Source organism: Episyrphus balteatus, chromosome 1 (genome assembly GCF_945859705.1).
Source record: "Episyrphus balteatus chromosome 1, idEpiBalt1.1, whole genome shotgun sequence".
Lineage (NCBI taxonomy): Eukaryota > Metazoa > Arthropoda > Insecta > Diptera > Syrphidae > Episyrphus > Episyrphus balteatus.
Genome location: NC_079134.1, coordinates 112307628 through 112321223, shown reverse-complemented (window position 1 = coordinate 112321223; position 13596 = coordinate 112307628). Strand labels below are relative to the sequence as shown.

The following is a 13596-nucleotide window of genomic DNA, read 5'->3' as shown; positions in this document are numbered from 1 at the left end:
AAATGTAAATGAAATGTAAACCTACAATATAATTAATTATCTGCAACGTGACTCTATTGCTGATGGATTGCATACTGAAACTATACTCATCGGTTAACGACGTTTATGGATTTTTGTGAATGTATTGAAACGGATTGCAGGTCGCTTTTTGGTTTAAGGTTGGTGATGGCTTTACTTTCTTATATTTTTTACATATTATTTATATTTTTTAAAATTTAGGTTAATTAATTATTGATTTATTTTTATTTAAATGATGATACACATATATTTACATTAGACTGGGCCAAAAAAATAAAATATTTTTTTTTTTGAAAGTTACTTCGAAAACCTTGTTCAGGATGATGAAAAAAAAATTTGGTGAAAATTTGAGCCGTTAAAAAAAATTTTAAGAGGTCTATCATCGATGTTTTTTATTTTTATACATGATATGATGTTTTACAACAGAACTGCTAGACGATCAAAGTAAAAAAAATTCTGTTCATTTTTTCTTATATAAAATTAAATTTCCTACAAAAAAGATCTAATTGAAAATTTTTGTCAGACGAGCCGTATTCGAGTAATTAAGCTTTTTAAATCGAAGTGTTTTTTCAATTTGCCTGTTTCACTTTGGAATTTTGTGATGAGCAAATAAGTGAATAGAAAAATAAAACCTTGACAGATTCTTATAGGAAATTTAATTCTCTACAAAAAAGGTCTCATAGTAATTTTCCCTAAATTGAGTTTTGAAGAAGTTATTCACGATTTAAATCGAGAAAAAAATTAAAAAATCAATTTTCAATTTCAAAATTTTCTAATTCACTGAAAATTCAATATTTTCAAATTAGCAAGATGTTTTCTTGTAGGGAATTAAACGTTCTATAATCAATTTTGTATCAATTAACATTAAAATTGAAAAAAAAAAATTATTTATGTGTTGGAAATTTTTTTGAATGTAACGTGAGTTACCATGGAATTGCCCATATAATACCATTATCTATTTTTGTCAATTTTGAAAATCTCCATTCCGCGCTTTGACCTTGAAAATCGCGACTTGCGGACATGAGATTTTTCTAGACTTTTGAGGTATGTTATAGAATGCCAAAACGAAGGTATTGAGCAAAAAAAATTTCTATTAGCATTCATTCCGAGATTTACCCCTTATTTCACCTTATTTGACTGTATTAGTTAGGAAATGTTGATCATAACTAATGGCTCATATGCAAAAAGAATGATCTCTATCTCACTTTTCAGTACATTTTCTTGAGATCTATCTCAAGAACAAGAAAAGTGAGATAAGAGCTTAAGCTCATTTTAATTGCATACGACCCAATATTCCATCAAAATTAAAACAAAAAAGTGTTTATTCGGAACTAGAATTTGACCTTAACTGAATTCTATTTTGTATTCATGCAGCACTTAAATACAACGAAATTACATTTAAATAGAAAAAATTATCGATGTACAACTTTTTTTAGAAATAAAAACCAACATGTGTTTTTAAAGAACTAAAATTTGACTTTAACATTGCCATTTTGTATTTAGTCACTTAATTACAATGGAATTTTTTAAAATGATAGAAACAAATTATAAGGAACAAATTGTATCTTTATTGTTTGGTCTTCGACATACTGCAGATATTCGCTTAGAAACAAAGTATCTAAAAAACTGCATTTTAGTGCATAACTCCGCTTAAAAAGATTGGTCAGGTGGTGATAAATTCATCCATGGTATAAAAACTGACAGTGCTCTTTTTTCCGACGCTTTGAATGTATTAATTGTTCACATTAAAAAAAATCTTTAACTATGGATTTTACACTGGATTTTTTACTCTCTGTGTAGTAAATAATCATTTTGTAAGATGAGTGGACTATGTTTAGCCAGGATTACACGGTCAACGAAATCGATCAACGCGTTGACTTTCTGGTGTAAAGATGACTTCAAAATCTTTTTCCAGGGTGTCATGCATAAACAAAAAATACCAAGACTGGAAACTTTCGTACGTCTTTCCCCCCAAAGCCCTTTTGTGTACAGTGTTGTCTGTGAATATATGTGAAAGCCACCACGTTGGTATATGACGTTAACACGCACACATTTATAGATTCACGACATTCACCACACATCGGACACGAACCCAACGATAGGTTCACGACATTCACCACACCTTGCAGCTTGTAGGCAAACGTCAGTTGACCGCCGAGTTGCCAGTCTTGGTATTTTTCATTGAATAAGAAGTACAGGAAGGGGTGTATATCACACCTATAGAGTTGGCGAGTGAAGCCACAAAAAAATAAAAAAAAATAAATTTTATATAAACTGTCAAAAATTTTATATGATCTGTCAAATTTCGAGCTCGGTTTCCATGGGCGAACTTACTCTTATTGGTGATGACAAGGCGATGCAATCATTGACCGAAAATGTTTCTGCTAATCTTGATGATTTTAAAACAATTTTCAGTCTGTTTTTAGTTGAGAAAAAAACAGTTTGAAATTCGTATATAATTATGATAAAAAATAGCACTTATACGGAAGTCTCTCACGAGACCAGTTACTTTTCTGTTGGCGCCCCTTGAGTGAACAATATATCTGCACTCCGACCCTTTACCAATACATGTGCATTAGGGTGGAGTGAAAAAAAAAGTTGTCTTATTTTTTGTTCTACATAGCCAGGATGGGTGCCATTTGGAACTTAAATAACAGGAAAAAAGTTTCAGATCAATCAAAGAAGTTTTAGAGGGTGCACAAGTCACTTGAAAAAAATGAAAACACCATAAAGGTTATTTTATGGATTTTTTTGAGTTTTTATTGTTTTACTCAGTTTTTTTGATTCGAAAAACATGTACATTATTATTTATTGTTCAATTTTCATTTAAAAATTACGATTTTATTGACTTAATGCCCTTTCTGCAAGAATCCATGGGCGGCGAGCACCCCCAACCCCCATAATCCAGCCACGTAAAAACCAAAAATAAAGAAATTTCTTAGACAAAAATAGTTTTGGTTTTTTGTTAATTTCTCGAAAATGACAAGATGTTTTTGGATGCGGTTTTCTGTTTTTGTTTAAAAACAAATAAGAGCATCGAATTTTAATAACCTAAGTAGTACTTAGTTACATAAAATTTTGAAAAAATTTAGTTTGAAAATTTTTTTTTTCAAAATTTTGATTTCGAAAATTAATTTTTGAAAAACTGTGCCAGAAAATGGCCATATTAAACATTTTTGTAAAAGACGAGGTTTTTGGCTTTACATAAAGGTATAGCACGTTATTGTAAGTATAACCGTTGATTTTTAATATTTTTTTGTTTCAAATTAAATAATTTCTTTTTTAAATTGCCCCTCCCCGCTAAACGAAGGGGAATAGACCCTCCTTCCATACGATTTTTTTCTTGTCTCGACCGAACCTACACGCTCTAACTTTTTGGCACATTGTTCCATCTCTTTTGAAAATTGCTCCCAGTACATTACTTCCAACAAGCATGTAAATTTTAAAGGGCGTTGTGCACCCTCAAGATATTTTTTGATCGGGCTGAGATTTGGTATGCTCTTTTTTGATGACTAATGGCACCCGTCCCTGGTATGTAGAAGAAGAAAAAAAAAAAAAAGAAAAAAAAGTGCAGTTTCACTCCGCCCTAATGTGCATCTGTACAACTCATACTAATAAAAAGCGGCTTCACTTATTTGGATAAACACCCCTTCCTGTACTTCTTATTCAATGGTATTTTTTGTTTATGGTGTCATGCCGCGTGATCTTTCACAAAATTACATTCTAGAATTATTCAAAAGAATTTTAAATCTGATATTTTTATAAATCAATTGATTTTGCATTATTCTTGAATACAATTACCTATTTAAGTGACTTTTCTTATATTTAAAACACAGTTTTTTTAAGCCTGCATTATAAAACAAACTGAATTTCGCAGTTCGTTATTAAATTAGCTCTATATTGCTAGTATTTAAGGTAATACATACATACCTACATGAATGCAAATTCTATTATATCAACTACCCTAAACATTGTTCGCCCACATTTTTACATACAGTAGCGAGCAAAAAAAATGCAAACGAAAAAAGTTTAAAGATTTTTGAACAAGAACTAAGTTACCAAATTTGGCATATTGAAACTGTTTTATCATCATTAAACATGGTCAATTTGTGGAATATTTTACTCCAAAACCATTATTTGGTCAAAAGTCAACCTAAATCATAGCCGTATTTAGGGGGGGGGGTTTGGGTGTTTAACCCCCCCCGAAATTTTTTTTTCAGAAAATCAAAAGATACCTATATTATAAACATATAGGTACAAGTCTAATATATGCAGCATTAAATAATTTGTTTTTGTATTTTAGTGATTTGATTATTACCTATACGAAAATCTCCCTTAAAATCACTACCAATTTTGCATCGTTGCAGAAGCTGTCGATGAAGTTTGTATAAAGGAAAACAAAAATTGTTTGGTCCATTACAAAGAGTTTTTATCTCTTTGACCATTTCCTTAAGCACTATGTTAACACCTTAAAATGCTCTTTTAAGAACCCTTTAAATACCACAAGTACTTATGCAGGGTTTTTGGTGCCGGGACTAAACTTTGCTTTTTCAAAGGGTTTCGGTGGCCGAACTCGAATCCAAAGACAGACTTATTCGATCACATCTCGTTTTTGAAATATTACCCTTAAATCTATTTAAATCTTTCAGACATCTTTTCTTTTCATTACCCACTTTTGTTCTATGTTAACCTTAAATCCAGTATGTAAGCGAAAATAAATATTCAGAGACTGTAGTACCTACCAACGCTAGGAAATAACCTCGAAAACTGGCAAAAAGCGGGATTTTCGATTTTCTAACGGGAATATTTCAAAAACGCGATGTGATAGAATTTTTCTGAGTTCGGATTCGAGCTCAGCACATAAAAAACCTTTAGAAAAGTATATCTTCGTTTCTGTAACAAAAACCTTGTTGGCCATACTCAAAATAAAAAAAAATGCGATTATACTTTTGCAATGGAAGAAAAACTTGTTTTTATTTCTAAAAATTATAAGAGAAAGTAACGGGACATTTTGTTCTTCTCAATATTCTTGTTTTTTGATCCCCTTTAATAAAAAAATAGTAGTGTCGCTGCAATACTCGGTTTTATATAAATATCATTTTTATATGGTGCGATTACACTTTTGCAAAGCACTGTATTTACAACATTTCGTTATTCTTTTGTTTCAAATTATAAAATTAAACAATTTCAGTTTATTATTAAATTTCAAAGTGAAGTATAACACTGGTCAACAAAATTAAACTTCTTTTTTGTTACAGAAACCAGGGTATACTCTTCTATAGGTTTTTTGTGTGCTGAGCTCGAAACCGAAGTCAGAAAAATTCGATCCCATCAAGTTTTTGAGATATTCCCGTTAGAAAATCGAAAATGCCGCTTTTTACCAGTTTTCAGGGTTATTTTTTTGCGTTTACTTATTTTTTTTTTAAATTGAATTTGTAACAGTTTCTAAAAGAATTAAGTTTTGTCTCTCTAAATCCGTTTAAATCTTTTAAATATCTATTTTCTTCCTCGAGAAATCATAACTTTAAATCAAAGTGTTTGGGGCATCTCATATTTATTTGCTTTTAATAGCAAATATCGAAAAGTTCTGTACCAATCGCTTTCAAATTTTGACATAATTCTTTTAGAAACTGTTACAAATTTAATTTAAAAAAAAATAAGTAAACGCTAAAAAATAACTTTGAAAACTGGTAAAAATCGGCATTTTGATTTTCTAACGGGAATATCTTCAAAACGTGATGTGATAGAATTTTTCTGACTTCGGATTCGAGCTCAGCCTATAGAAAAGTATACCCTGGTTTCTGTAACAAAAACCTTGTTGACCAGTGTAATTAGCTCATGTGAAACAACTTGGATTATTTAAAATTTTGGTTTTTAAGTATTGCTAATTTCATTTAGAACTCAATAGATAGAATATACCTGTCAATTTTCTGCTACAAAATTTCAGTGCAAGAAAAAGTCCATTTTTCAATGTTTTATATATTAAATTATACGAAATAATTTTTTTTATAAAGCCTTAGAATGGTTAAAATTTGTTTCTTAAAAAAAATTTTCGTGCTCGCTAACGCTCGCAATTTATATCAACCAACTTATCACTCTTTGTACCTACAAAACCAGAGATGCCGCTGAATATTCGGGCATTTTTAAATTCGTTTACCGTAAGCAGAGCTTTTTTAAACTTTTAACTACGAATTCCTCTCCTAAAAAATACTTAAAAAGGATATTGGCAAATTTTTCGCTTCTACACAGTTCAAATGACTATTTGATTTAGCGGGATTTAGAATCGACTGCAGTTACATATAGTTGATACAAAGTATTGTGATTTCTAAAAAAAAAATTTGTTTGGTCTGAGCTAACCCCCCCCGAAATGAAATCCTAGCTACGGCTATGACCTAAATATGCGTTTTTAGACGAGCAAAAAAATGCAAATGTTTTTATTGTTTGCATTTGTTTTGCTCGCTACTGTATTTTTTGCACAAGAATGTGTATGTCACTGCAAACAACTTTATTTGCCGGTTAAGCTGAGTGGAATGCATCTATAAATACATATTTTACCCTTTTAAGTTGTCAATTTCTCTACGTGCACACAAGCATTCAATTCCCGTTACAGACTTTTAGAAATTTAATCAAAAGACAGCGCACCATCCTTGAGGCGTGGTCAGTACCACGAATGAACTAGTTTTCTACCCGCCTTCAACGTCAATTCAAGATAAAACAGCTGCGGTTTAGGTTTGTCTCGTTGTTTTTTTTGTTGTTGTTTTTTTTTTTTTGTTTTTCGTTCAAGAAAAAATTCCAGGGTTTGTGCCAAATGGACCAAAAGTAGGTATCTCGGAGCAACAAAAACCAAACGAATTTGCTTAGATCGCACATTTTGAGAGGTTCATGGTATTTACCTAATCTTAAGTACTCGTAAGGCTTAGTATTGTTTTTGTGTAAAATAATAAAGAATAAAAAAAAATTAAATTATTAAAAAAAAATACAATTGCGAACAGTTTGGCCTCGAAAAGAAATAAATTTTTGGTGCATTTTTTTTTCTACAATTTTATTTAAAATAAATTCTTTTGAACTATAACATGAACTGTCCCTTTAAAGTAGCATGACCATACAATCTAGTAGGTAATGTGTTTAATTTTTTTTTCTAGTCTCGGTCGATTGTTATATACTTAGGTACAATAGCAAAAGAATATTTTAGTCACACGTTGTCACATGCCTTGGAATTTTGGATACTGAAATGTAAAAGCTTTCAAAAATAACTAACTAACTTGCAGCACAGGTTCACACAATGTTTTTTATGAGGACATACAAAGTCCAGTACCTTACTATTAAAATCTCGGTGCATTTTGTGGTCCTGCTTCAAACATTGTAATTTCATGAACTACAGGGTTATATTTACACTTTGGCTCTTTAAATATGTAAGTCAAGTATGTTGTAAAAAATCATTTTTTTAATGCATTTATTTTCCATTACAAATTAAAGAAATTGTTTTGCAACTGAAAACAATTTGAATTGAAAAAAAATTTATTGCAATTGAAGAAAATTTGCATTAAAAAAAATTTATTGCAACTGAAAAATATTTCCATTAAAAAAAAAATATTTATTGCAAATAAAATATTTTGCATTCAAAAAAATGTTATTACAACTGAAAAATATTTGCATTGAAAAAAAAAAAATCAATGTGCGCATTAAATATTTTTTTTAAATATTCTTAAAATTTTTAGTATTTACATTTATGTACATTTGGCTCAATATTATAGTTGAAATAGCTACTGTATGGTCAAATAGTAAAAATTGTAGAAAATCAACGACGAATATTAATTTTTTTTTTTCAATGCAGAATATTTTTTGTTTGCAATACATTTTTTTTAATGCAAAATATTTTTATTTGCAACAAAAATTTTACTTTCAATGCAAATTTATTCCAGTTGCAATAACATTTTTTTTGATGCAAAGTAATGAAGTTGCAATAAATATTTTTTTTATGCAAATTATTTTCAGTTGCAACAAATATTTTTTTTTAATTGATATTTTTACAACCTTGTTCTAGAATTAACAGCTGCGAACTATATACGTACTTAAGAAAAATCAAGTACATGGTTCGCTTGTACCTATATTGATTTTGTGTACAAAGGGAACAGTGTTGTTAATGCACTAACGCATTGGTCTTTAAATTTGTGAAAAAAAGTATCTTTATAATTTATAATCTCAAAGAAACCCATTTTATCAATATTTTCTTCAAAACAGCTTTGAAAATTGACTCACTATTTTTGTTTAGATTATTCCTTACAATAATTTTTATTCGTCTCTGAAAGAAGCAGATAGTTTTATTCCTCTAATAAATGTTCCTAAAAATAAGCTATATCTGACTGTTGAAAAATTGATTTTGTCTCTATCTGGCCAATAAGTACTAACTGACTGTTTAACTGATTATTGAAAAATTGGCCATTAGGAGCAAAAAAACGGAATCAAATAAATTATTTATATTAAAAACAAAAATTGCAACGGATAAAATAATGTTTCTTCAAGTCTCGTGGTCTCATTTAAAAGCCTGAATTTTTATACTCCCTTATTCAATTTTATCCTTTTTTCCCTAACGTTACTATTAACGTTGTCTGTCAATAAATTGCACTTCATTTTTATTTTAAATGTTGAATTTTACAGATACTCTCTGTTTCAATTTCAGTCTTTTTTTCCTTACATACTTCATTTATGTTGATTGGATCTTTATAAAGTAAACGAGTAAGTTCCTAGCATTAATTTAAAGCTTTTGTTTCAAGCTTTTTAATGGTGTAATTGACATTCATGTATGTCAATTACATCCTGAACAATTACCTTTTTAAAGAACGTGTAAGTGTAGTTGAATAAAAAAACAAAACAACAATTCTTTTTTTTTGAAGATAGTAAAATATTATAAATAAATTAATTAAACTAATTAAACATAGAAGTGTGCAAAATGAAATCAAAATATTAACACAGCTGTACAAAAATAAACTAAATTGCTTGGTGTTAACGACCACCATGAATGCGCCTTAAGGGTTAATAAGAATTGAAGAAAAAGACCGGGATAAACATAACCTCAAACCACCGGTTAACGTAGAAGGCAACGAATGCAAAGAATCTTTTGAAAATAGAAAAGTAAAGGGATGCAATAAAGGTCAGGCAACCATCTTGTAATGTTTTTTATTTTAATTTCCGTTTATCATCTTCCTGTCTTTAAACCGAACAAGTCTCCCCTTAAACTGACTTGTGTACATACATTATATAGAATCGGCGAAAATATACCAAGAAATAATAGAAGAATATTCTCGGTGACAAAACATTGCTCACCCTTGCTAGTTCTTCATCGTTCATTATCTGCAAGTAAGCTGTAAATTGAAGTCTGCAGTTCCAAACATGGTAAGCAATATGCGTTTGATACACTGACAAAAATATGCGTTTGATATCAAAAGATGTCAGTTTAACCTTCTTGTGTTTATAAGTAGGCTCTATTATGGGAAAATATTTAACTGAAAATTATTTTTTCAGCCTAAATTGATTTTCTCGAAGTGTTATCAAAAGTGAAAAAAATCCTACTCATAATCCTCAATTTTAGGCTGTATAAACTAAATCTTTCCAGCCTTAAACCTTTATTTAATTTATTTATTTGATGAAATGAGTGCATCCACTCCAAAACAAACAATAAAAATACCTAAATCTGTTTGATTTGTAAATTAAGAAAAGATTTAGCTTCACGTGCGCCATTGGAAACATACACAAATCCACAGTAGCAACGATTAACTAGGATACCAATACGTTTAGGCAAACAAACGGAGTGGTCAAAAATGCCCAGGCGATAAAAAGTAAAAATTACTACCTGAATACTTTTCCTACACAATCTTCTTCTTCCTAATTCGGGTCTATTATGATCTCAAGGGGATCATAACCCACCAAGATATGGTTAAGAATTATATCAAAAGCTGTGATTGTGCGCTTTTTTTTATATAATTAACCTTTAAATTAAACAGACTTTCTTCAATCGTGCATTTAAAAATTCACACCCAGATTTATATTATTTCGTAATGTTATTCCATTGAGATTTTTTTTCTGTGTGTAGTGTCAACATGGAATCCTTTAGAATCTTCATAGACTACGGTGCATGTATGTATTTTATATATACATATTTATCACCACGTCAATATGTATAGATAGATGTGTCTGTATACATACGTTTTATATCTCAATGCTTGGGAAGCCTTAAGGGTTTTTGATGTTTGATGTGCATGTGTACTTTTCGACGATTCACAGGAGACAGGAAATTGAAGGAATTTACAAATTGTCATTGACTGTCTGGTCTGTGGAATATATGTATGTATACATATTTATGCCATTCATTTTCATTCTATATAGGTACAAATATGCTTGTGCCTATGTTTTAATATTCGCTCAGTGTTTGCAAATTGTTGTCTCTTTTCGTTTTTGTTTCTTTTTTTTAATGGAAAGATTAATTCCTACAGTGTAAAATTAGTTTGGGAAAGTGTTTACATTTTATAATTAAAAATTTCCTTAAAAAGCAAAACAAATCTTTTTGTATTTACCACCGCATTAATATGCAAATATATATAAATATTAAAGTTATAATGATTATAAGTAAGCTTAACCTAACCTACCTATCTTTATGTATCTCAACGAGCTAAATCCGAATCCGCAGGCCTCCCAAAATTTTTGTAATTTTCAACAAAAAAACCATAAAAATCACTTTAAAATTTTGAGGGTGTACGGCCAAAACTTAATTTCAATTATTTTTACTTGAAAAAAAGAATATTTCTTGATCCCACTTTTAAGATCAACAGATTTGTACGAAGTACAATTTTATATATTCGTCAATGAATCCATTTTGTTGTGTCCATTGCGGTACTTTTGATATCCAAAATGCATAGTTCCTGAAAGTCAAATTAAGAACTATCATCTATTGGGCAAAGTTACCCCCGCAGTGCCAAAGTAACCCCGTCTTACGGTAGTAAACAATTTCCGTGCCCTGATTTTTTTTTTTACAATTTTAGAGTTGTTTTATCTCAGCAAGAGTCTATTGATCGACTCAAAAACTTTTAAAAACATTCAATTGTTCGAAACTATGCGCCAGTTGGACAAATTGACAGATGCTCAAAAAATAAATCGTGTCAACTGGAACTTACAAATTAATGTTGAAAAAAAATTAATTTTGAGGATTCTAATGACGTTATCACGTAAAATTATCGTCCATAAACCAGCTTTACAGAAAACCGATTTTTGTTAATATTTTTTAAAATATAAAATATAAATATAATTTAAAAACATACAAAAAAACAGTTCATGAAATTTATCGCATTTTAAATATAATATTTATTATATTTCTCGTGCTTAGGTTATGTAACGAAAAAAATTCAGATAAACGTTTATTACTTGTACTGTAACAATTGAATAGAACTTAACAAATGGAACAAATTAAACTTATTTTGAAACACAAATTGGATTGGGTTGGATTTGATTTCAATTAACAAAACTTTTACACATTCAAAAAAAAAAAAAATAACACACACATCTCACTTGAACACAATGTTGTTTGAACAGCCAATTGCTTTACATTGAAAAAGTACCTACTAGTTTTATTTTTTTTTTAACGTGTGTACCACGTATAAGTAAGAACTCGATTCAATAATCCAACAACCAAGTGCAGGAAATTGAATCCCATTTCTGGGGCACATAATAACTGTCAATCCGGGTGTGCGTTTTGTTATTTGTTACTTGAATCCAAACCACTGGAACAAACAATAACACAAACCCATCGTAACACAGACTCAGATGGAGTACAGCTTGACTACAAATGAATCCACATTAATGCCCAAGATGGATAGGTTGTAGTGGACTTACTGTCATCATGCTTAGATACAAAAAACTTAAAACAATGACAGGGATAAAAATAGCTGAAAAAAAAGTTGACAGCCTCATGATCCATAATCCATGTCTCTACGGCAACTGTGCACTTGAAACTGTTTCGGAACTAAAACTACCTCTAAGAAGATGGATGCCGGTCGATGGTTGGAGATGGTCATAGATCTTAGAGACTTGCAGTGCATTTTGTTGTAATATGGCATGGATGATTGTTATTATGTCTTGTTGTTCTCGTTTGTTAGAAAAAAAACCAGCTGAACACTTTGTTAGTAGCTAATACTAGAATATGTTACACAAATGGCTGCATTCCTTTTCCCATTTATCGGTTACGAGATAGAGAGACTTTTAACTACCTTGGAAATATCGGCCAATGCATGAACTTCATAGAATTTTGTTGGCGTCATTTAATGTTTTTTTGTCTTTTGATCTACATTAAATAAAAAGTCAGCTTTTTTAATAATGTTATTTTTGAAAAAAAAAATCGCTGTTATGATCTTTATGTCAAGAGAATCAAAACTCTCGCACGTATCTGCTTAACACTAATAAAATGTGCCTGAGGTATTCGCTGGCTTGATCTCAAAAATCGGCGGCAAGCCTCCCGGTTTTGTATTGTTCTATTTCTCTGGTCAACTGAATTCTGGTGTTCTTTTATTTGCTTTTACGCTACACGCTGCTTCAATAGCTATTTTGTCACACCCCACTAAGGAGCACTCCACGTCAAAAACCAGACAAAATTATTTGAAACATAAAAAAGTATTTTTTTTGAAAAAAAAAAAAGATTAAAAAAATTTATCATCATAGTTAAATAAAAAGTCTGGTATTAGGCTTAGTTTGAATGATCAGAAGAGAATGAACTAGTGTGTTGTTTTCTCCTAAACGGCTATGTTTTTTCGCTCTGAAAACCCCTGTTTGGTTGAATTCCAATTGTAATATTTTTTGATCTAACTTCAACTTTGGAAACTTTTATACTTAGGCAGTGTTTTAGTGAAAGAATAGTAAAAAAATCAGTTATGGGCGGAAGAAGCAAAATACAATTGCAAAGAAGAGATTTTTAAAATTTCATAAAAACTGCATTTAATCGAAAACCGTAAAGATTCGGGATGAACAAGTTACCAAATTCTGGGAGCCCTTAAGTTGCCCTATCAGCGTAAATTATAAACTAGGTTTGATATGCACAAAATGTGAATTAAAAACGTTCATAATTTACAATTTTTCAAGTAAAAGCATTTACTATTTTTTATGCATATGACCCAAAGTGTCAAAATTTAGCCACTGCATATTTTTTTACAAACTCCAGAGCCGGTTAAATGTTGACGTCTGTATTTACGTCCAGTAATGTTAAAATTATTCCATGAGAATCCAACCAACGGCTATATATGTACGTACATAAAATATGTATTTGTGTGACAAATGCTTCTAAATGAAACTCCTATTTGTACAGGAATTTTCACTTTATTCTTTGCAATGCAGATAAACAATTAATTAAAAAAAAAAACAGATTCTATTTTGCATGAATATGAAGGAATATATTTTCAACGGCATACTCCAAGGTATCGACCCAAACAAATACAAGAACCCTTGAGGACAAAAAACAGACGCAATCCCTCATAACTTTACCTTACAGTTGGGGTGAAATAGCGAAGTGTAATTCGTCACGATTCTTCCATTCAATTC

General features: G+C 30.3%; 1 protein-coding gene across 7 annotated transcripts in view; it reads left to right on the top strand.

Moving 5' to 3' along the window:
• Positions 1-13596, top strand: part of LOC129906420 (SH3 and multiple ankyrin repeat domains protein 2) — a 64664-nt gene that overhangs the window by 14024 nt on the left and 37044 nt on the right. For 4 of the 7 annotated variants that reach the window (XM_055982194.1, XM_055982190.1, XM_055982193.1 and 1 more), the window contains exon 2: positions 141-158. The exons of the other annotated variants lie outside the window; for them this stretch is intronic. In XM_055982194.1, the coding sequence (XP_055838169.1) occupies positions 141-158 (18 nt within the window). The remainder of the gene's footprint in view (positions 1-140; positions 159-13596) is intronic. 7 annotated transcript variants of the gene reach the window in all.